The sequence below is a fragment of the Leptonychotes weddellii genome, chromosome 13 (assembly GCF_054177405.1).
Source record: "Leptonychotes weddellii isolate Sample4059 chromosome 13, ASM5417740v2, whole genome shotgun sequence".
Lineage (NCBI taxonomy): Eukaryota > Metazoa > Chordata > Mammalia > Carnivora > Phocidae > Leptonychotes > Leptonychotes weddellii.
The window spans coordinates 66374083-66397690 of NC_138381.1; the positions used below are offsets into that span (position 1 = coordinate 66374083).

The 23608-nt window shown below is 57.8% G+C and overlaps 1 protein-coding gene across 1 annotated transcript in view; it reads left to right on the plus strand.

The window, feature by feature from the left end:
- Positions 1-22703, plus strand: part of MVK (mevalonate kinase) — a 26067-nt gene extending 3364 nt beyond the window's left edge. Inside the window, 9 exon segments of the mRNA XM_081802013.1 lie at positions 1305-1449; positions 2814-2969; positions 6313-6416; positions 6974-7019; positions 10812-10902; positions 11294-11410; positions 14706-14859; positions 15991-16088; positions 16090-22703. Coding sequence (XP_081658139.1) covers positions 1305-1449; positions 2814-2969; positions 6313-6416; positions 6974-7019; positions 10812-10902; positions 11294-11410; positions 14706-14859; positions 15991-16088; positions 16090-16593 — 1415 coding nt within the window. The 3' untranslated portion in view covers positions 16594-22703.
- The last annotated feature ends 905 nt before the right edge of the window (positions 22704-23608 follow it).

A 23608-nucleotide genomic window follows, 5' to 3' on the forward strand; every position in this document is an offset into this window, starting at 1 on the left:
GTATTCTCTGGTTGCTTCCCAATAGTTACAAAAACCGGGAACATTTCATTGGGCATCTATATGTGTGCCAGGCACTGGACTAGTGTGTCGTGGATATTGGTACTCTTAGAATCCTCCAGCTTGCCCTGGACACAGGTGGTGGTATCCATCCCCATTTTATGGATGAGAAAACTGAGCTTCAGGGGCCAAGTGGCTCAGGTCACACAGCATTGTCAGTGATGCAGAAAGGATTCAGACCCAGATTTTTCCAAACTCTTCCAAAGTCTTTTTTTTTTTTTTTAGATTTTTTATTTATTTGAGAGAGAGAGCATGAGCAGGGGGAGGGGCAGCGGGAGAAGTGGGCTTCCTGCTGAGCAGGGAGTCCAATGTGGGGCTCAGTCCTGGGATCATGACCTAAACTGAAGGCAGACCCTTAACCTACTGAGCCACCCAGGCGCCCCTAAACTATCCAGTGTCTTAATGAGTCATTCCATTTCCCTTGCAGCGCTCTGAAATGTCTGTGCTCCCCGTAACACTGTTAACTGGTTTGGCTGCCTTTAGTGTGTCATTATTTCGGGGAATACATAGGGCTTCACGCGTACCCCACCCTAACATTTCCCAGCGCCCACACACCAAGCTCGACGTTCTGTTCCCTTTACAGTTGGACCCGTGACTCAGGGAGCAATTTGTAAAGCTGGTCGGGCTTGCTCGGCCTCCTCAGGCTCTCCGAGGAAAGCGGCCCAGCCTCCTACCGGGCCTCTTCCTGCTGCCCAAGCAAATGTCAGCACTTCACGTTCTCTGATTTTGAGTGTCCCATTCTCAAGAGTTGGTTCGGGAGAGGGACGCGTTTGGGGGATAATTGAATACTGCCTTTGGTTTGGGTTTTGTACCGTGGGGGTCGAACCCAGACCTTTGAGTGGTCGAGCTAGCATGCACTTCGTGTGCATATGTGCGTTTCAAGATGACCATTAATTAAGCACGTACTACACGCCAGGAACTGTGCCGTGGGTCTTAAGCACCTTATTTCAGTTTATTGGAGGAGGTACTGTTCCTATCCCTGCCTACCAAGGAGGGAAACTGAGGTTCAGAGAGGGTAAGTCATGTGCTCAAGGCCCCAGAGCCGGTAAAGGGTACCGTGGGGACCCACACCCTAGTGTGCATGCCCGCAAAGCCCAAAGCCCCCGGCAGACGTGGCCCTGGTGGTCGGGCCGCGAACCCATGTCCCTCAGATGCTGATCCTCACGCCCGCTCGGGTTCCCGTGTTCCGTTGTCTATGAACGCGCCTGCGACGCTCTCACCCGGCCACGTGTGCTTGTTTGCCACAGAGCAAGGTGACGCCACGGCGCCCACTGCAGAGCAAGTGGAGAGGCTGAAGGAGGTGGCGGGCTTTCCCGAGGACGGCGCCAGCCCCGAGCGCCTGGCCGTGCTGGCCTTCCTCCACTTGTACCTGTCCATCGGCCGGAAGCAAAGGTACGAGCGTGGCCTGGGCCCAGAGCCAGATTCCCGCCTCTGCCACGTGACTCCTCCCGGGCCACGCCCACAGAGGCAGCCCTGCTCCCAGTCCCGCAGCCCCTGGGGAAACTGACGAGCAAAGTAAAGCCGACGTCCGCTCCACCCCTTAACATAGGACCTGGGCTGCCTGCCATCAGGGAGGCCGGCTGCCAGGGTGGTGGTGCTGGTGAGACCGTGTCACGTGGTGATGGGGAGTCGGGGCACGTTGGGTCAGACCCCACGGCGGCCGCCCACCAGCTTCCTTGAGGTTCTTACCCTCCCTGGGCCTCAGTGTCCTCATCTGTAAAATGGGGGTAAGTAATAGTACCTACCTCGTAGGCTTCGTGTGAGGGTGAGAGAGTTTATTTATCTAAAGTGCGTGACGCAGAGCCTGGCACACAGCTTGAGAAATAAGAGCCATTAATATTCTCCCAAGGAAACTATCGGAGGGTTGGAAATATTATATATGAAATGAGCCTAGCTCTGTAACTAGCCCACAGTGATTTTTTTTTTTTTTTTTTTTTGGTCCCAGGCCCAAAGGGAAAGCCTCAAGGGGCAGCCAGCCCTTTCCTCAGACAGCAAAGGGCCAGGCACGGTGCGGAGGGCACATTCACAAATATCTCAACTCTTGCTGTCCGCCATGGGATTTTCATCTTGAGTGAGGGGCACGTCCCTTTCTGGGAAGGGGTGCACATTTCAGAACATCCTGATCTGAGTGGGGCAGGCGTGTGTAGTTTGTAAAGCAGATTCTCATTATAATCTTATATGTGGAAAACAGCAGAATTACTTAACGGGAAATACAGAACGTAAAGTTTAACAGTCCTTGCTTGGGGGAAATGCAACAGGGGAAGCATCCTGTGAACACACAGTGCACCTAGAGAAGATCTCAGTGGAGAAAGGGGGCCGTCGAGGCGAGCTAGGCATGGCTTCTGGGTGGGTGGCCAGGGGAAGCTTCCCAGTGGAAAGGACGTTTGAGAAGGGTTTTGCAGGATGGGTAGGAGTTTGCGTGGGGGAGGAAGAGGCCGTCCCGGGCAGGGATACACACAGAGCAGGGCCACAGGAGAGCCCCGCTGTGCAGGGAACAGGAAGGAATTGAGAGAAGCGGTTGGTGGTTCACGAGGGAACGTCGTGCTTTAAAGGATCCTGGTACCTGTTTCCAAGCTGCCTGGTTCACCATGACTTCCTGCCCATCCCGTAGGGCCGCTTTTGGGGAGGGCAAATGTCCCCAAGTTCAGAAACCTAGGCCGAAGGGTTGGAGTCAGGCCCTGCCAATGTCCAGTCCTGGGCCTTGACCGCTAACTCGATTTCAAGAGAGTCACGCTCTGCACCCTGCTGTGTTTCAGGGCCCTGCCCAGCCTGGACGTCATGGTGTGGTCACAGCTGCCCACCGGGGCCGGCCTGGGTTCCAGCGCTGCCTACTGTGTGTGTATGGCCGCCGCTCTCCTGACTGTATGTGAGGAGATCCCAAACCCACAGAAGGACGGGGAGTCCGCCGGCAGGTAATCACCGCCCTCACCCTGGGTGCCACGACCCGAGCGTGGGTTCTCTCTCAGAGGACTTCCCACCAGAGGTGTCACGTGGCCACTGAACAGCTGAGGAAGCTGAGGCCCGGAGGCCAGAGGGCGGCCCGGCCTACGCAGCAAGGGATGGTAGAACGAGACTTGCACCCAGGCGGTCTGAACCCGGAGCCACTTCAATTCCCCGACCCCTCACCCCCCACCTTGCCTCTTTTGGGTTCAAGAGCCCATGGTGTGGCAGAAAGAACCCGAGCCCGGACGTAGGGAGCCGTTGGGTCCACTTCTGCCGGTGACTCACTGTGGGACCTCGGCCAAGCCGCTGCACCCCTCGGGGCCTCAGCGTCCTTCTCCGCAACAGGTCGTACCAGACGGTTATATGAGAAGTGACTGTGAGTCAATGAGGCTCGTTGGGACAGTGTCACTGGTAGCCGTGTCTGTCACTGGGGAATGTACCTCGAGAAGCCACCCGAGCACGGTCTGTCCTGGGTCCCTCCCTGGGAGTGGTGCCAGTCCAAAATCCAGCCTGGCAGCTTCTTGGTGAGGCCTGTCCCTGGGCCCGTGGGGCTCAGGGGGGCCCTCCCACTGGCGGCCTTGGGTACCCCCCATGTGCCATGTCAGGGGCACCGCTGGCTTGTCTGTCTCCCAGGGTAGCCGGCAGGAGAGAAAGCTGTTCAGGCCGTGCTGGGCGCCAGCATGGACGTGGCCGTGTGGTTCCTCCCGGAGTGGTGCTCCCGTGCCCTCCACGCCCCTGCAGGGGCCCAGGCTGGAACCAGACCCAAAGGCCACGCTGTGCTCGCCTGCGGCTGAGGACCCCTTTCCTCCTCCAGACCTTGGTTTTGAATTGAGGTTTCCTTCCTCGGCCCTGAAAATGCCGTGCTTTTCTGATAGCCCGGGCCCCGCTGGGTGCCCTGTGGGGGCCAGTGATCTCTCTTCTGAGACACGGAGGTTAAAATACAGTTGAATTCAGACTGAGCCCAAAGGTCCCTTGGATCCTCATGGCTGCAGCAGATCTGGGGCGGGGGGGGGGCTCTCGATGGGATGTGGCTGTCAGCATTCCTCACACTCGCTTTGGATGGTTCCTGTGCGTGAAAAGAAGTGGGAGGCGTGGGGTAGAGACAGCTTCTGTCAGGGGAAGAATCCAGAAGGTAATGAGAGATGCACCTGTAGGTCACACAAGGTGACGGTTTTCAGGAATTTCGGTGAGGTTTGTCTTTTAACTCGCTGCAGGCCATTGAGCCACCCCTTCTTCTCCCTGGGCTCTGTTTCCTCATCTGGAAGCGAGGGGCTGCACCTAATGGGCCTTTGGGGGGCCCTCCAGCCTTGATGCTTGGTGATCCTGTGATATGATGGTGCTCATTAGCATGTGCTAATCACTGATTGGTGAAGGCCCGCTTGCCCTGGGTCCCCCGAATAGACTCGTGCGTATGGGCCAGCCGACCAGCTTTGCCGTTCAAAAGGCGTGGTAACTCGTGTGTGCGCGAGTGTGTGTAGGTGTGTGTGAGTGCTCGAGAGTGTGTGTGGTGGGGTGACGCTCTTTCTCACGCAGCTTCACAACCAGCTCTGCCGCCTCCCCTGAAGACCCAGTCATTCCTTCCCAGGACCTTTGATGAGAGCAGGCCCCAACCCCTGCCCTGGCCCCAGCATTTCCAAATCCTACAGTCCTGGAATCCGGTCTCCTGTGAAGAGGAGGTTAGAAATCTGAGCCCCCGAAGGATGAACGGTGTGCAGAATGGGAGGGAGACTCGCCTTTGTGGAGAAGGCCAGGTCCTGGACTGGGTCCAGTTGCCCCTTTTCCCCGTCACTCACTCACTTTGCAGTTCCTGCAAAGGGCCGACTCTTGCCCAGTTCCAGATGCTACACAGCCTCGGTCTGGAATGCTCTCCTCTCACGTCTTGCCTTGCTGACCCACCTCAGGCCCTCCCCTTTCCAGATGGGGGGCACCCCATCCACCCCACATCGCATCTCCTGGGGGTTGTAGTTAAATAATGATTGCTGCTGGGCATCCCCTCTCCGTGAGATGCCAGGCCTCAAGCAGTCAGGGGCCGTGTCTGGTTCATTCCCTACCGTGAGCTTAGTCACAGGCCCATAGTAGATGCTCAGTAAATATTGGACAAATGAGGGAGTCTTGTTGGCACCATAAAGCTCAGTCGTTGGGAGCTTGGGCCCCAGTCAGCAGATGTGGTACTGATGTAGCAGTGAATAGCACTGGGATCTGCTCTACCCACCTGAGCCTCAGTGTCCTCTTCTATACGAGAGGGATAGTAACTACCTTCCCTGTAGGGTTTTTGTGGGGGTTACTGGAGACGGCCATTTGAGAAAGGCTTCAGCACGGTGCTCAGCACTTGGTGATGGCGTTGAGCCTCTCAAGCGCCATGTGAGTGGTGAGGGCATCACGTTCTCATTTGGCCAGTGAGGAAAGAGACTCAGAGGGGGCGATGGCCTTGCTCAGGTCCCACAGCAAATGAGCGCTGGACCAGGTTTGGAGTGAATCCAGGAGCCGCGATCCCAGGCGACCTTTTTCCGGAGCCCTTACTGTTTCCCAGGTGTTTTACAAAGCACTTTTGTGTTCTTATCTCACACGTCCTCGGTGGGGGAGACACGATCGCCCGTGTTGTGTTGATGAAGATGAGAAAACAGGATTGGGGGTGAAGCTGTTGTTTGGGGATGCCCAGAGAACCAGCGGCATGCCTGCTGCACAGCTCTGCCCCGGAGCCCCAGCATTCTCGGGGCCACAGCACCCCGTTTCGTGGGGGCAGGGGGTCCCCAGAAAGGAAACAAAAGCTGAGAGAAAGGGCAGGGGAAGGGCTGACTGTATCCTTGTTCGATACTCACGGGCTTGGGGTCTGCTCACTCAAACCGTGTGTGAGCCCCCACTTCTCCTGAGAAAGGCAGCGTGGCCGCGTGCTTAGGGACGATCCAGAGATGGGCAATGCACGCTTGACCCACTGAGGGTGTCCAGGGCACCTGCAATCCACGTTCCTAGCGGTTGGGCTTTGGGAAAAGTCAGATGAGGACAATGGGGCTCAGACAGGTTAGGTAACGGGCCCAGAGTCCCTCAGCTGCTAGGACCGTGTGCATCTGAAGCCTGGTCTCCTTCCACAGTGCCGGGTGGGAGGACTGCAGGGGAAGGGAGGAAGGTACAGCACGCTCTGTAGTGGAGAGGTTCCAGGCTGTTCCTCTGTTTCTGGGTTCGAGGGCCCAAGCCCCTTTGACTTTTTTTGGTCTCCACCAAGCTTAACCTGTGCATCCTTCCCCCTGCTGCCCTCGGCGACCCTGGCCCCCTGCTCTCCTCCGAGGCACAGACGAACTCCTGTGTCTTCTCCAGGTGGACCGTGGAGGATTTGGAATTAATTAACAAGTGGGCCTTCCAGGGGGAGAGAGTGATTCATGGGAACCCCTCCGGAGTGGACAACGCCGTCAGCACCTGGGGTAGGGGCTGCCTCAGGCTTGTTTTCTCTATTTTTAGTATTTTATAAATTCTCAGGACCATTGTAGCTGCTCAGGCTCTGTTGGTTTGGATGAACGAAATCAGCGGGTTCTGAGGGAAATAGTATTTTCCTTTTCGGGGGTCGGGGGGATGGGAGAAATTTCAGGGCCCTGCCTCACACCCCTGAATCTAATCTGTGGGGGTATCTGGGGGGCCGGGGCAGGGCCTGGGAAGCTACAGTTTCAGGGAGTTCCCCACGAAGGTCCGTGTGGTAAAGCTGCAGAGCCGCACCAGCTGGGGTCCCCTCCGGGGAGGACCCTGGCTTATGGGGCCTGGCCACAGTGCTGGGCCCCCGTTCCCCACGTGGCCTGTGGCCTGAGGCCGGGCAGGCTGGAGGGCAGGCAAGCCTTTGTGCCCTCCTGGACCTTGTGTAACTGGGACTGGGATGACTAGTGGATGGGACAGAACTCTCACCCCCACCTCAAGCCCAGCTTCTCGGCCAAGAGGCAAAGATTCGTAGCTTTTCCTACAGCTCTGACCCGCTGCTTTTTCTCTTTAGGAGGAGCACTCCGATTCCAACAAGGAAAGATCTCCTCCCTAAAGAGGTAATTCTGGGGCGGAACAGCAGCTCCGGGCACAGCTGTGGAACGCGTCCAGCTTGTGGGGGGGGGGCTCTAACCTCGTGATGAGGGACACGGGTGGGCCGTGTGTCCCTGGGCTTTCTCTCCCCTCCCCCGTGAGGCCTGTTCTCACCTTCTGTGCTGTGTCTCTTAGATCGCCGAGAGCTTAGAGGGAGAAGTCATGCATGGCTGTGCCGGTCACTTTCCGGAGAGCGACTGCTCCCCCAGACCCCTGGCCTGTCAGTCATTTAATCCATGCGCTGTGTATTCATTTTGCAAACCAGAATTGATATCTGCCTGTGTTCCTGGGCGACGCTGTACTAGGGTCTCGGGCTATACAGTTGAGTCGCAGACACAGTTTTGGTGGGGGTGGGGGGGGTGGGGGGGTAGGGGAAGGGCCGGCAGACATATGCACCAGGTGCCGCAGGCAAACGTGGCAGTTGCCACACTGAGGCCTTCGGGCAGAGCCCAGGCTCGAGCGGGCAGTGACATGTGATAGCTTTTCAGCCCGTTTCACATGTCCCTTGACCCCCTTCCTCTGGAGGGATGGGGATTACAAACATGCGTGTTAAAATAGAATACCCTGTTCTCTTCAGACTCAGAGTGGACACGGATGGGGCGCGCGGTAGCAGGTGCTTGTTGACATTTCCTTGAGCCCTCCATCAAGTCGGGTGGTGGTGTTTGTCCCAGGGCACTTTGCTACTTTGGTGGCCTTTCCACGGGGATGAGGGTGAGGAGGGTTGTCTGCACTGTGGATGGGCAGCAAGTCCTAGCCTGCTGCCCTTGCCCACTGGGCCACTCCGTTAGTGGCTCCCTGACCTGGCGCGACATGGTGCTGTATTCTTCTACCTGCACCTCTGGGATCTTCCTGCCTCGCCTCTGTTGGTTTCCAAGAGCCAGGCCTGCCTTTCCGAGACTCGACACTAGGGTTTCTTTAACCTTGGCACCATCGACATCGTGGACTGGATAATTCTTTATGGCGGGGGGCTGCCCTCTGCAGCGTGTTTAGGAGGTTTAGAAGCATCCCTGAGCTCTACCCGCAAGATGCCAGTAACACCTCCCTCATCTCCCAGCTGTGACAACCGGAAGTGTCTCCAGACATTGCCTCATTACCCTGGAGGGCAAAAATCGAGATGATAACCTCCACTCTGCACCGAGGAGGAAGCAGAGTCATTTAGGGGAGGGACCAGCCCGCTCTAGCTGCTGTGCACTCGGGGCACGGGAGCTGGGGGCCCAGGTGGGGCCGGCTCTGCCAGGTAGACTGATGCCCGGTGCAGCGACAGCAGCAGTCGGGGGGCTCGAGATGCCAGAGCTGGGCCTGCCCGCAGGGCTCCCAGTCATCCTCAGACTGGGGCGACTATCTTCCTCAGGACGAAGGCCTCCAGAGAGTACTGAAGCTGCTGTGGATGATGGTGAGGGGTGTCATAAGTCGGGCTACAGATCTGGGGGTGCTTCATGGGGGCCATGGCATCTCACTCAGGGTTTTCTGAGAGCTGGTTGTATCCTAAGCACCAAACTGGGCCCCAGGGATAGAAAACCAGCTAAAACATGGTGTGGGTACGTGCACATTCTACTGGAGGGAAGTCAAGAGATGAGTGATAAAGGGCTTTCCAGGTGGGGGAGGCAGGGGGAGAGGCCCCGAGGCATATTCGGTGGCCAGCTGGTGGTGGTGTGGTGGACAGAGGCTCTGGGGTCTGTAGGCCTTGATTTGAGCCCAGCTCTGCCACTCCTGAGCAGGGTGCTCTTGACTGAGTCGCATTTCCTGAGGCAGACTTTCCTGTGTTTATATAATGAGGATCCTGAGCATGAAATCAGAAACCGTATCTGTAGAGTGTTTTGCCCTTTGCCGACCAGATTTAAATCCACAAATATTACTGAGCAACTACTGTGTGCTGGGTGCTGGGGCCTCAGCAGGGAAGAATAAGGCCCGCCTTCACAGAATTCCCATTTCATGGGAGGAGACAGCTGACAAAGGGCTCCATAAGAGCATGGCAGGCAGTTGGGTGGAGGACCAGGGGAGCCTCTGATGAAGTGACATTTGAGCAGGGACCTGAATGAAAACACAAAGAGTGAATCCTGGAGCTGTCGAGGACACAGGTGGGTCCCTCCCTGGCGGAGGAAACGCAAGTGCAAAGGCCCTGAGGCCGGGGTGTGCCTGGCAGGCTGAGCGGGAGGTAGGAGGCCAGGATGGCTGAGTGGAGGGAACACCCAGGGAGGGTGGAGAGGAGGTAAGACTGAGGAATTGGCCAGGCCTAGCACCGACAGGCACTCACACAGCGGAGCCTGGGCGGTGGTGTCTGGCTGCCCCAGGAGCCCGGGGTTTTGGGGGGCCAGCGGGGCTGCAACAAGCCTGTTCGCAGAGGACTTGCCTAAGAAAGATGAAGACACGATATTCAAACTCCTCCCACCCCACTGGATGGGAGCACAGAGCAAACCGACCTTCACTGCGGGCCGCGGGGCGCCACGGAGAGCAGATGGCGGATTCTCTGAGAAGCTGGGAGGCCAGACTCCGCATTAATCCCACCGATGGCTTTAAGAGGAACCCTTTCCCCCAAAACCATGCACGGTGCTTCTCCATTAAAAAAAAAAAAAAGGCATTGTTTGCGAAGTGGATCAAGATATGGCCTCCCAGAAAGCTGCCCTTTTGAGGAACAGCTTGTCTTTAAGGGGAAAAGAAAAGCCAAATAGAATGTTCATTTTTTGTAAAGTTTAAAAAAAAAAAAAAAAGCCGGCCTCCAAGGCTGAGAATCGATATTAATTACATGGGCTTACGGGCGGTGAGATCAAGCAGGTTTCTGGCAGCCTTTTCCAGCCCTATTGGATTTTACAGTCTTGGGTTGTGAAAAGAAAAACGGGTAAAGGTATCAAGGGGTCTGCCTGTCTTCAGCTGTCTTGGGCCAGAGCTCATCCAGATGCTCCATTCTCAGTCCCCAGCCCACAGTGCTCTGAAAGGCAGCTTGGGGATGACAAGAAACGGTGCCCTGAGTCCCCCAAGACCGCCAGCCATAGCACAATTCGGATTGTGACTTTAGGAAGTATTCTAAAGCTCAGGGGGTTGGTGAGGGCAGCTTACCATGGCCACCCTGGGCCCTCTGTTTGCTTACGTGGGGGAGCCAAGCAGGGACACCTGACTCCAACCATCTCTGGCTGAGCCAGGGCAGTGGGTCTGAGCACCATCAAGGCAGGGCAAGGATGGGCCCCACGTGCTGGGAACCTGACCCCTGCACAAGCCTGCCCTTCCCTGCAGCCCTGGGCTCACTGTACCAGCCAACCTGGGCATCTTCTCTCCCTGCGTGCACCCCTTCTGTGTGATCCACCCCAGGTCCCATTGCTTTTCTTCTTAAATCTCTAGACCCTTCCACTCCAGCAAGCTGGGGTGGCCCACAGGACAGACCCTCCCCCCCCCTTCTTCCACCTTCAGCTATAGTACCTTTGAACTCCTCTGACCCTGTGAACTTGGCGTGCTCTGCCAGCGCCAGGCTAAGCCAGGGCCCCTCACGTGTGCCCAGCCCATAGTAGGTGCCCCCACTGAAGTCGAGTGGGTGAGTGACAAGCCAAAGGAAAGTGTCCATCTGCCTGGGGGCTGGAGTGGGGACACCGCTGTGACTGGCAGCAGGAGTCCCCTGCTCCCCTCGCTCCCCCTCCAGCCCCCTGATGTCCCCTCCCTGGGCCTCCGCTTCCTCCTCCGTGACAGGGTGGGGTGATGTTTGGGATTCCCCCCAGCCCTGACACCGCTCCTCCATCCTGAGCTCACTGCGGCCCCCCTTCACCCCGCAGGCCACCGGCTCTGAAGATCCTGCTGACCAACACCAAAGTCCCTCGCAGCACCAAGGCTCTGGTGGCCAGTGTCAGGAGCAGGCTGCTTAAGGTGCGTTCGGTTCCACTCCTGAGCAGGGTTCCGCTAGGGCCGCGGCAGCCAGGTCTGGGGGCTCGAGCTCGCCCTCTGCCCCGTGGGTTAGTGGAGGGCCGGGATGGGTGATGGGGACCGGGGGAGGCGGTTTTGGCTGACAAGGAGGTGCTGGGTGGGCCCCCCCTCCAGTCCCCCCCTAGTCCCCCCCCAGTCCCCCAGCTGGGAGGCAGGACAGGAAGTGTCAGACATGCTGGCCTGGCCATGAGAATCCCCCACTCCTGTCAGGGGGTGCCGGGCAAGGCAGATACCCGGAGGGAAGGAGAGGCGGGGAGTGGGCCGTGGGGACACCTCTCTCTCCTCCCATTGCCCGGCCCTAGGCCTCACGGCCCCTTGCTTCCTCTCCCTGCAGTTCCCGGAGATCGTGACGCCCCTGCTGGCCTCCATCAACGCGATTTCGCTGGAGTGCGAGCGGCTGCTGGGGGAGATGGCAGCGGCCCCGGCCCTGGAGCACTACCTCGTGCTGGAAGTAAGAGCCCGCCTCGAGTGCAGGGCCTCACCCACACTGTCGTCAGGCAGGGGCTCCCAATCTGCACTCAGAGTCCCCAAGCCAAAGCAGAGAGGCTGGGCCCAGGCCTGAGGTCCCGCGTGTGCAAAGGCCAGCAAGCACGCCTTCTTTTTAAGCCTTTTCCCAGGTGATTCAGAGCCGTGCAGAGCGCAGAGCGCAGTGCCCGGACGTGCTAAGCACCAGGGGCCAGGTTTGGGTTCCTGCCCGTGAGGAGCAGTGGGATATTGCGACACCGTCTTCTGTCGGTCCAGGAGTGATTCCTTGCTTGGCCACCTCGTTCCTGCTGTTCTTGCTAACTGCATTTGTTCCTTTGGTAACCATTTACCCCCGGCGTGCTTTGGTTCAGACATTTTCATTTATTTTAGAGAGAGAGGGAGAGCGGGGGGAGGAGCAGAGGGAGAGAGAGCGAGAGAGAGAGGGACAAGCAGACTCCCCGCTGAGTGTGGAGCCTGTCATGGGGCTCGATCCCACGACCCTGAGATCATGACCTGAGCGGAAATCAAGAGTCGGACGTTTAACCGACTGAGCCACCCAAGTGCCCTGGTTCGGACATATTCTAACACCATTCTTTCTTCACTGTTCTCCGAGCCGCCACCCTTTGCGTAACTCCCGTGCAGAGGCTGAGACCTCACACCTTGGGTTTGATCAGGTCCCGACCTGAACCCAGCTTCACCCCTGCTGGTCTCCCCCGAGCGTCCTAAGAATGCAGTAAGGCGCAGTGGGTGACATGCAGTCACCATGTCTGATGAGCCACAGGCTCAGTAAGCCCGAGGGCACAGGCTCATCCTCAGACACAGTCCGGGTGGCCTGGCAAACATGGATTGACATTAAAGAGCCATCGGGCTCCCCTTGAATCGGGATCAGGCAGCCCCCACGGGCAAGGCTGTGTGGCAGCAGTCGGCAGGAGGTGCAGAAGGGGCCCCCCGGGGGAGGCCCTGTGGTCTCCATTCCTCCACAGTCCCCACCACTCCCTAACTGCCATCCCCAACTGCTGCAGGCTGCCTGGTACCTCCCTGTCCCACCGTAGGCATTTGAGTCAGCAGCCCCTGTAGTGAACGGAAGCAGCTCCTAGGCCAAGCCTTTTCACAAGTGACTTCTCCCTTGATTTCTGTAACCACCTGCCTGGGAAGTAGATATATTGTGCCCATTTTACAGATCTAAAAACTGAGGCCTAAAGAGCAACTTTCTCCAAGGTTCACCAACCCGTGAGTGGCCGTGCCAGGTGTCAAACTGACTTGCTTGTCTCTTTAGCCAACAGATCTCTAACGAGTGCCCACCCGGGCCAGGGGCAGCGACCCTCCTCCTTTCTGTGCTTTTGCTCCCATTTCCGTAGCTGTCTGCCTCCAGTCCCCCAGCGTTTGCCTTGCTGGCTTCAATTCCTTTCACGTAGAAAGGAGGGAACACAGTCCTCCTGAGTACGAAATTAATAATGATAGAGTACTGCCTAAAATACACCCCGTTGAGCCCCTGGAGAATGCCACAGAACAGCACGTTGATTATACATTGTGTATATTTTTGGCTGTGGCAGCCGCTGAAATGTGCAGCTCGGCTCCTGGACAGCTTTGTGCTCAAACCAGCGAGCTGTTCTCCTGTGTCACAACCTGTCATCTGATCCTTGACAGATTTTGGATCAGAATGTGACAGGTGTCTGAAACCTGCCTTGGCAACGTGACACCTCGCGCTCAGGCGCAGAGAGCAGCCCCCAGAAGTTTTCCCTCACATCCAGCCCCTGGGGCTGGGGAAAGGCACCCGGGGCTGCCACCGGCCCATCACGCCTGTCTGCTCGTTTGTCAGAAGGGCTGGCGGGTGTGAGGCAGGCTGCAGGGGAGGGCTGACCCGAGCCCGCCCGACAGCCCAGGGCAGGAGAACCAGGTGGGCCTCAGCAGACAGCTCGGTGATTGGCAGCCCTCCCGGCGCGCAGGCGCTCCCCGTTCCCTGGAGCAGAGCCGCGCGCTGCCAAGCCACATGCCACAAGAAGTAGGTGGCCGCCGGAATGCCAAGGGCGCTCTTGGAGACAGGGTAGACGCGAGCTTTGCACCGGGCAGACCCGGCTTCCAGGGCTGGCTCAGTACCTTGCCAGCTCAGCGACCTTAGGCAAGTCACTTTCCTCCCTGAGCCTTAGCGTCCCCTGAAATGAAGATGGTGGTGATGTGACCATAAAAGTATTAATAGCAGCTGACTTTCCCAAAGCCCTCGTCTCAGGCCAGGCATCATGCAAAAAACTCACTTTGTCCCATCCCCACGGCAACGAGGCAGAACCTCTTACGATGCCAGTTTTACAAGTGGGGAAACTGAGGCACAGGGTGAACGCCCTCACGGACCAAGAGGTCACAGAGCTGGGACTTAAACCCAGGCCCCCCCTGACTCCAGATCCCACATTCTTAGCTTGCCCGCGGCAGGGACCGTAGCTGGGTGCTCATTCCTAGAGCCCCAGTGCCTAGCACAGTGCCCGGCATGGTGAAGGTGTTTGGCAAACACAGGTGGAGTAAATGAAATGTTGTAGGGGGCACCTGGGCTGTGCTAGCTGTCAGTTTTGTTATTTCATCAACCTACGTGCTGTTTGAGCCTCAGAAGAGCAGGAATTTTATGCAGGATCAAAGAAACCTGGAACACATTTAGCTCTTTCCCCCCACTTGTGACCTTGTTGGGACAATAAACCGGTTCTTATTCTGAAAATATGGGCACCTGAGGCAGCTGTAGGATGGCATAGTACTTCAGACTTCTCCTGCAGATGATAGAAACCCATCTCAAGCAGGCTTTAACAGAAAGGGAATTTATCGGCTCATAACTGAGAAGACAAGCAAGAACAGCATCAGGCATAGCTGGATCCAGGGGCCAAACCAAGTCTGAAATCTCTCTCCATCTTCCATATAATCTCTGACCATGGGCAGGGCAGATAACTTTGGTGGCTTCTCTCTGAAGTCAACCAGTTTTAGCAGCTCCAGGGCAGAGGCAGAGAAAACCCTGGGAGGGCTGTGGTTGGCCCAGTTGGGGTCACAGGCCCATTCCTGACCACTCACCATGGCCACAGGCTTCTCTGGCCAGGCATGGGACATGTGTTCGCCACCAGCTCCATCCCAGCCCCATGGGAAGTCCTGCGGGAAGGAGAGGTCCTTTGACCAGTGGAGAGGGACACGGTGCTGGGTTGTCTAAGCCATTTGCCGTCCCAAACCGGTGGCCGTCACGTGGATGGGGTGAGCACAGGACCTTGGCTTCAGGCACACCAAGTGGGAACAGATGGAACCTTCTCCTCCAGGAGCTCATCGACATGAACCAGCACCATCTGAATGCCCTTGGCGTGGGCCATGCCTCGCTGGACCAGCTCTGCCAGGTGACCATGGCCCATGGACTGCACAGCAAGCTCACTGGCGCGGGCGGCGGTGGCTGTGGCATCACGCTCCTCAGGCCAGGTACCTGGGGGGTGGGCAGGGTTGTCGGCCAGGGCTCATGCAAACGTTCTACCTGGGCAATTCCCTCGGGAGGAGGAAGACGCCGGAGAACAGCCTCTCCTCTGCTGTGTGGCTTTGGTCGAGTTAATTAACCTCTCTGGGTCTTTGTTGCTGCATCGGTAAAGTAAAGGATGCTCACGTCTATTTTATAAGATCGTTGTGTAGGTTCAAGGAGAAAAGTGCATTTAGAATGCCTGGCACAGGGCTGGGCTGTGGTAGGGGCTCATACCGCGGGCGGCTGTCCGTACCACCTCCTTACCTGCCAGGTCTCCCACGAGCTCGAGAAATAACCAGGACATTGTCATCACCCATGTCAGCCTCACCCCTCCCCCGCTGTCACCTCTTGATGTGGCCAAGATGGGGACTGACCTCGCTACAGAACAAAGGGCTTTCTCTCCCCGTAGTGTTTGGGGAAAGAGCAAGGCTGGGTAACGTGCCCGGGGCCAGCAAGGGGCTCCTGGTGGTGCTCAGTCAACACACCTGCCCTCAGGACCAGGCCCTCAGAGCTCTCGCCTCCGTTACTTTCCCTGTGCCTCCTCCTTCTGGTCTTTCTCTTCCCTTCTTTACCTTCTCTTCCTTCCTCTTTTTGTCCCACCTTTCTCTGTTGCTTTGCAGTCAGCCCACAGTGGCCCCAGCCACTCCCCTCATGCTCAGTGCGCTCCCAGGCGTCAGGAAGTCAGCTTGGCCGACAGCCGACTTTGACTGTTGGCTTCTAGTTCAGGGTCAGTGACGATGATGAGAGAAGGCTTCTGGGGAATGTCTGCTGTGCCAGGCACCTTACCTGCATTCTCCCATGTAAGCCTCACAGTGACCCTCGAGGGGTAGGTATTACTAGCCCCATTCCCAGATGAGGAGACTGAGGCTCAGAGAAGGGAAGTCACTTGTCTGAGGCCCCCCGGCTGATCTGTGACAAGGCCAGGCCCATGAGTTTAACTGTTGCTCCGTAACCACCCCTCACACCCACCCCCTCCCGAGGGTGCAAGGCTTGACATTCCAACAGGAAGACCTGGTTGGCCCCGGGCCTTTTCCTGGATGGACAGTCTCTAAGGGAGCAGAGATTGTTGGGTGACCTGCTGCTTTCCCTCCCCCCAGATCTGGAGCAGCCAGAGGTAGAGGCCACGAAGCAGGCTCTGACTGACTGCGGGTTTGACTGCTGGGAAACCAGCATCGGGGCCCCCGGCATCTCCATCCACTCGGCTGCCTCCCTGGACGTCCCTGTGCGCCAAGCCCTGGTTGGTCTCTGAGATGAGCCCGCGCCACTGCAGCCCCACCAAGAAGCGCCTTCCTGGGGTATTCTGGGTGCCGGAGTTGGCTTCGGGGCTGGCCAGTGGGCCCCAGCCTCTGTGCGCTGGTCTTCCCAGCAGCCGTACCCCTCCAGTCCCAGCGGTGCGATCTGGAACCTGCAGTGGGCTGGGGATCCTGGAAGACCCGGTCTGTGTCCTGCCTTCTCTTGAGCTGCCTGGGCAGTGGGGTCGTGTGGGGTCCTCTGAGATGCTAGGGCATCTTTGGGCCACTGCCGCCTTCTCAAACCCTCTGCCCACTTGGCTGGACGCTCAGATGCAGTGTGCCTTCTCCCTCCCTCTGCCACCTGTCTCTCAGGGCCCGGCCCCTCCCACCTCCTCCAGGAAGCTTTCCCCGACCCCTGGCAGGGTGACCCTGGTGCCACCTCCCTCCCTGCACGCCCCGTCTGTTTGAACCGTTCAGCACTGCGTGCTCTGCTCTTCTCTCCAGCTAGACTGCGGGCCCCCCAGCGGTTGTATGGGCAGTGGTCTTTGCCTTCTGCCCTCCCGTCCCAGGGTTGGCCGAAGGCATGGTCGATGTACCCAGTTTCTTCCAGTCTGTACCCACAGGATTTGCAGAAAAGATGGCAGAGGGGAAATAAGAAGCTCTTGAGTAAACCAGGGCTTCCCTTGGAGTCCAGAAAGAAGGATGACAGTCTGGTACAGTCTCCAGCCCGCCCATGCCTGCCTCCTCTGTACCTTCTCCAGCCACTTTCCCCCGTGGAGCTCTTAAGGAGTTGAAGGAAAGAAGGGCTTTGGGCCACTCAGTTTTGTGTCTCAGGGACACTACTGGTAGGGTTTTCCCAGATGGCCCTCAGTCCTCCAGCACAATTCCTACCTGCTTTTCCAGAAAGGGGAGTTTTAAGCTTCCTGGCCCCCGGAGTCGTGAGCACTCATGAATTCACAGACTTTTGTGAGCCTTAGAAACAAAAACCTGTAGGTTCTGGAATCTTCCTTTTTTTTTCTGCAATTCGCTGGGTGGGAAAAAAAGATTCAAGTGCTTGTAGCCCAGTGCCTGGCACCTACCTGGCCCTGCTTGAACTTTATATTACCAGTCAAAGCTCCATCTGAAACGGCAGAATCCATCAAAAAGCCCCCGTAGCTAGCGCATGGCGGCGGGGAGCTACCACAGCCCGGGACCTGCAGGGGGCACACAGGAAGGTGGGGGCTGGGCAGGGAGTTCAGGATGCGGTTAAAATGGCCCTGCGCTTCTGCCCTTGGCCACTAGGGGGCAGCGGGTGCCTTTCCCAGGGTCTTCAGAGGGAGGGTGAGTGGGAGCTGGCCTGAAGAGCAGCATCTGAGCTCCGCACCCCCCACCCCCACCCGTCATGCCAGGCCTCCCGGGCTGTGCCTGGGCTCACTGCCAGAGACATGAGGGCAATACGGAGGATGCCTGCCCTAGCATCACTGATGGCGGTTGCCTGCTTCTCCTCAAAACACAAATAACGCATAAAACAAATAACGTGAATACTGAGCTCTTACCATGTGCTGGGCACTGTTCTAAGCGCTGTAGATCCATCATCTTTTTTCATCTGCCCCGGGCTTGGAGAACAATTGCTCGTCTCAGCCCCACTGTATAGATCGGGAAACTGAAGCTCAGAGAGGTTGAGTAAGTCAGCCAAGGCCACACAGCTAATCCACATGGGAGGCAGGATTCCCAGTCCAATGATGTGACTACAGCACCTGCCCTCAGCCCCTGCGTGCTTCTGCCTGGACACAGGTCGGGGCGATTCTCGCTGCTTTCCACGCTTGGGCTCATTATTTCCTCTGGATTTGGATGTACTCGGTCAGAGTGGGGCCGGGGCCTGGGTATTTTCAAAAGTTGCCCACACCATTTGAACAAGCAGCCGGGACCGAAAGATGCTTTCTCGAGGATGCTGCTTGACAGCGTTTCCACGCTGTAGGAGGCCAGCCTGGGAGCTCCCTGGGGCGCCCAGAGATGCCCATGGCAGGTGTCCAGAGGCTGAGGCCCCCCCAGAACCTAGCTGCTCCTTGAGACCCTCTTTCTCACTCCCTGGGGGCTGTGTGTGTCTCCCAGAGCAGAGGCCAACCCACTGCTCATGCCTTGGCCAATACAGCCTCACCCCAGCCACCACAGGGGCCTCGAGGTGCCCACTCCTGCCACCGATCTCTCACCGATCTCTTCCATTGTGTTTGTAGACAGTTTGCATTTGCAGGGAGCATTCCCCCCTTCCCCTTGCCTGGGGTTCTCCCAGCTGCACATCAAAACCACCCCGGAATGCCTGCCTCACCCCCCAATATTCTGATTGAACGAATCTCAGCAGGACGCAGTCCTGGGTGGTGTTCAAGAGCTCCCAGGTGATTCCTGTAATGCGGGGCCAAGGCTGAGGACACTGAATGAGATGACCCCAAAGGTCAATTAAGCTCCGCCCCGGCTTCCCTTCCCCTCTGCCCAACCCACTGGCCACGTGACCTCAGGCGAGCCAGGCCCACCTCCTCCTCATCTGGAAGGTGGAAGAACTAGCAACACCCACCTGAGAGAGGTTTCGAGACGAGGGCGTGAGAAAGCACGTAGAGCCCGTGGCCCAGTGCCCGGCACACAGTAGGTGCTCATGAACGCTCAGCGTGCTCCCTGTCCCGTGCCAGAAGCTAGAGCGCCTCTCAGAGCTCCGAAATTTCGGGGCGGTGCACAGAGCCGGTGAGAAGCCGCCAGCCCAGTTTGTCCAAACCGCCTAGATTGCGACGCCGAGGGGTCACCGCCGCTCCAGCTCCCCCGATGAACGGGTCACCCAAGCACCTGTGTCTGCTTTGCCAGCCGGAGGCGAGCAATTCCCCAAGTCAGCATTTGGACCGCTCCCAGCCTCTGCAGCATCTTGTGGATTCAACACCCACCGTCACAGCCTCAAGTTGGCAATTTCTCCGGGCTGGCAGAGGTCTCACGTGGCGAGACAGGCGGCAGATATTGCGACTCTCGGCAGACAGAGTAGCTGCTGCGGTTCGCACCCGTGCTCTCTCTCTCAGGGAGGATTTGCTCCCAGTGGCCGGGCGGACGGCTGGCAGCCTGTTGAGGTAGGGAGCTGGCTGCAGGTGCGCGCACGGTCGGGCCCCGCCCTGCCATCCCAGTGTGCTTGGGCCAGTCCCTTTGCCCAGGGCTTAAGCAACATGCCTCCAATATGTTTGCACCCTAATTCCCAGGCCATAGTTACACTTCCCCCTAATTGTCACCCAAACGCCCAGAATCCTGTTTAGGACCATACATCTGGCTCTTAACAGCCCTAAGTTCTCTCTCTCTTTTTTAAAGATTGTATTTACTTGTCAGAGAGAGAGGCAGAGGGAGAAGCAGGCTCCCAAGGAGCAGAGAGCCCGATGCGGGACTCGATCCCAGGACCCTGGGATCATGACCTGAGCCGAAGGCAGACGCTTAGCCGACTGAACCACCCAGGCGTGCGTGCATGCGCACACACACACCCGTTTTTCCTCCATTACACAGCTTGCTCAAGAGACCCTACCGGTTATCCTGCAGATATGTCCCATGAACTGTGTTCATTGTTCAGTCAATCCCCTCCTGGTGGCTTTGTCAGCTCCTGAATCACTAACAGCCGACCTCCCGGAGCACCTGCTCCATGCCCAGCGTGGTGCCTAGTGCTTTGTAGGCCTTACCCCTGTGAGCCTGCTCAGTTCAGTGAGATAGGTATCGTTCTCCCCATTCTGTTGATGAGCAAACTGAGGCCCAGAGAAGGGAAGTAACTTGCCCTGGGTCACAAGGCAAGCAAGCGACAGTGGGATTTGAACCCAGGTGTTCGTGACTGCAAAGCCTTGTTCTTAGCGTCTCTTCTGTGCTGCTCTCCAGGAGATGACCAGGGACCTCCCAAAGCCCCCTCTCCAATCCCTGCCTAATCGTCATAGCTGAGATGCCGTTTCCGCCCTAGAGGTGCCAGCTCATCTCACCCCTTCTGCCCCCTTGGCCATCCTTGCTGCCCACACCTTAGACCCCCATGGTCCTGCCAATGCTGTCTGCTTCTTCCTGTAAACCGAGGAGGGAGGGGGCAGGAATTGGGGAGTCACAGTCCGAGGGAGAGAGAGAGACACTTCCTGTCGTCCTGGGCCACCCCCAACCCCCTCTCAGCAGTGGGGAGAAGGGGGGAGGCCCGAATGCTCCCATTATCACCACCCTCATGGGCAAGCAGAGTGGGGAGCAGCCTAACTACCCAGACAAGGGGAGAGACGAGAATTGGACATTTTTTTTACAGGCTGCTCTGCCAAACCCCTCCCCGGCTCAGGAGATTAACTGAGTCTGTTCTCATACAATGTTTTAAATCTGATAATGAAAACATCCATTTCGAGGCATTTGCATAATGTACTGGCAGAGGCCGGGGTACCACCTGAATGCTGATGGGGGCACCTGGGCTGAACCTGGCCTCTCAGGGGCCCCCTGGGCCTCCTCCCTGCCTGGGGACCAGGGGCTGCCCTCCTCCCCCACGGCTCCTGGCCCTGAGCTCCCGGATGTTCTCATTCAGCAGATACTAAATGTGCACCTACTGCCTGCCAGGAACTGGGCGGAGCTCTGGGGAAGCCAGGTGGCAGGTAGGGCTGCCTCGGTGACCGCTAGGCACCCCGGCCTGTGGCTCTGGGTGCCTTCACACCCATGCCCTCCACCTGTGCCCACAGCAAGCCTGTGAGGAAAGTGTGGGGAGCCCCGTTTTACAGAAAACTGGGACTGGGATTGGGGGCGGTTGGGGGGGGCTTCCTGCTCCAAGCCATGAAGTCAGCAAGGGCAGAAGCTATGCCCTGATGGGTCTCTGGATTCCAAATACAGCCCTCTTCCTCTGACGCCCCGGCTATGAGGAGAAAACCAAAAGGCGGTTTGCTGTGGGAACTCAGGCAGGTATCTTACCCTCTCTGGGCCTTGGTTATCCCATCCATAGAAATAATAGTGCCCTCCTGTGCCAGGATCTCTGTCCTCATGCCCTAGTTTCCGCTTGCCAGTGATCACTATTTTGTGGCTATGGGGTCAGGCAGGTCTGGCCTTGTCCTGTGGCCAATCACCTGTAGCTGCGGGACTTGGGCGGGCCACATCCCCTCTCTGGGCCCCAGGTTCCTTGCCAGCAATGTGGAAATGCCGGGCAGCAATGCACGTTACACAGAACCTGGAGCCTGGTGCGTGGCGTGGGCTTCCAGTGAGCGGGGACTGCTGTCATCATCCGAGATGGGGGAAACTGAGGCTCAGAGTAGGGACATGACCGCCCGGAGGCAGCCAAGCTGGGATTGGAACCCAGCAGCCTCTGGCTGCAAAGCCCGGGCTTCCTCCATTTTCCTTGCCAGGCGAGGCTAGGTTTTCCGGTCTCGTCCTGCTTCCAGAGGGACAGGATTGGCAGGACTCGGGGCGAGGAGGGAGGTTTGGCTGAACGGCCTCACACACTGTGGTCCCCAAGATCAGTGATCATCATGGGTCTGGGAGTTGGGGATGTGGACTCTGGAGGAAGAGGCTCCCCTCGGACCGAGCACCTGCCTTCTGTCACCAGGATAGTAGCCCCGTCTGCTCTGTGCCCCCTTTGACTTTCATAGGGTGGGGGCAGCTCCTCGCCACAGCTGGGCTGGAAGTGGGGAGCACAGGTAACGGCCCTCTCGTCGGCCCACGTTAGCGCCCCTTGGTGCATGTGGCTGGCCATGTCCTTGGTGGGTGTAGACTGGAAGGGCACTTACACCCAGGTTCCCAGGTCCTGCCACCTGCCTCAGCGAGGCGGGTCCATCGTTTGAGAGGGGATGTCCTTCCATCGAGAGCATTCCCTGATAGAGCTGAAGGACCTACTCTCTGTAGATGGGGAAACAGGTGCAGAAGAACAGTGACCGATCCGTGGTCACACAGTGTGTCTGTGGCAGAGCTGGGACCTGAACCCAGGCCTCATGACTGAGGGTGCTGGCTTGAGATGGGGCATTCTAGTGGCCAGGGCCGCGGACGTGTCCTTGCTGGCCCGAGGAGGTGCTAGGACCCCAGAACCAGCTCCCGGGAGGGCTGACAGCGCACGCATCGTTACGGGAGTCTTAACGGGCTTTGATGGGGAGCAGAGAGGGGAGGCATGGTGGGCCAGAGTCAGGACCTCCTCTCTCCCCATCTGGCTCATGTGGTTGAGGAACGCACCGTCCACAAGTTGGGAGATTTCTGAAATGCTGTGTGACGTTGCCAAGTGGCTTCCCCTCTCTGGGCCTTGGTCTCCTCTTATTCCTGAAGATATTTCCAGCCCCATGAAAAGTGCCCTGGAGTTTTCCACCTGCCCCTCAGCACCCCTCTGAGGAATCCTACCCACTGGGAGGCCTCACGCCTGCAAACCTCCAGGATCCAGGCAGGTGACACGGTCAGGCTGGTGGGATCAGGCTGGGTGGGGGTGGAATGTGGCGCCCCCCACCCCAAGCTCCACCCATTTGTTGCTCTGTGGGTGGTGGACCCATGGTTGTCCAACCTTCCTATCCAGTTTTTAAAGAGAATTCGGAATCCAGATATTTGGATGAAACACCCTGTTTTTAAAGGACTATCAACCAATAAAGAAAAACCAATTAAAAGACAAACTCAAATGGCCAAATCAGGCTCTTCTTCTGCCGACGGAAAGCTGCCCGGGGTTGAGACCTCTTTCAGAGACAGTCTCCCCCTGGCTCTGGAGAGTGAGCTGGGGAGTGGGGGCACCACCTGTGGGAGGGCACCCTGCCTCCGGTGGAATCTGATTACCCCTTGGCGCCCCTATGAAATGGCAGGCGGGGGGGGGGGCAGGGGCGGGCAGGGGCGCCAGAGGTTGGGTTGAGAGCTCTTCCCCGGAGGCACAGATGGTATTTTTTTTTTTTTTTATCAGAGTCAGCATTGGCTTCTTTCTGCTCTGATGAATAGATTCTAAAGAGGCAGTGACATTATGCGAGATAACAGAGGGAACAGAAAAAGGGTCAGCAATGGAGAGAAAATGGCAGAGCCAGCAGATAAAGGGGAGGCCGGAGGGGGCAGAGTGCCCTGGCTGGGGCGCCCCCCCCACCAGTCCCCCTCCCTGCAGCGGGGGGCTGGAGTGCGGCCTGGACAGAGCAGGGGAGACCCAGCCAGCTGCACCCCCCTGCTCGCCCCGCATCCCGCCTCCATGGCCCGGCTGCCCATTCCACCTTTTCAATTCGATTCAATTAGGCCTCCCCGCTCGGAAGCTTGTCTCCTCTGATATCCAGTTTAACTGACAGGGGATTAGAGCTGTTTGTATTACACACACACTCTCGGGCCGCTAAACCTCCAGCCGGGCCCAGGGACCTGGGTTATTTATGGAGCCCGAAGTACCATCCCTCTTAGAACTGCTTCCTTTGGGGAGGGGGGAGTTGCTGGGGGCCTGGTGTCTGCTGCACAGCCCCCCACCCCCACCCCGCCCAGACCCCTCCACTCCAGGCCTGGGGCAGTGGAGAGAAAGAGCCCAGACAGAACTGGGTCGGAATCCCAGCTCTGTCCC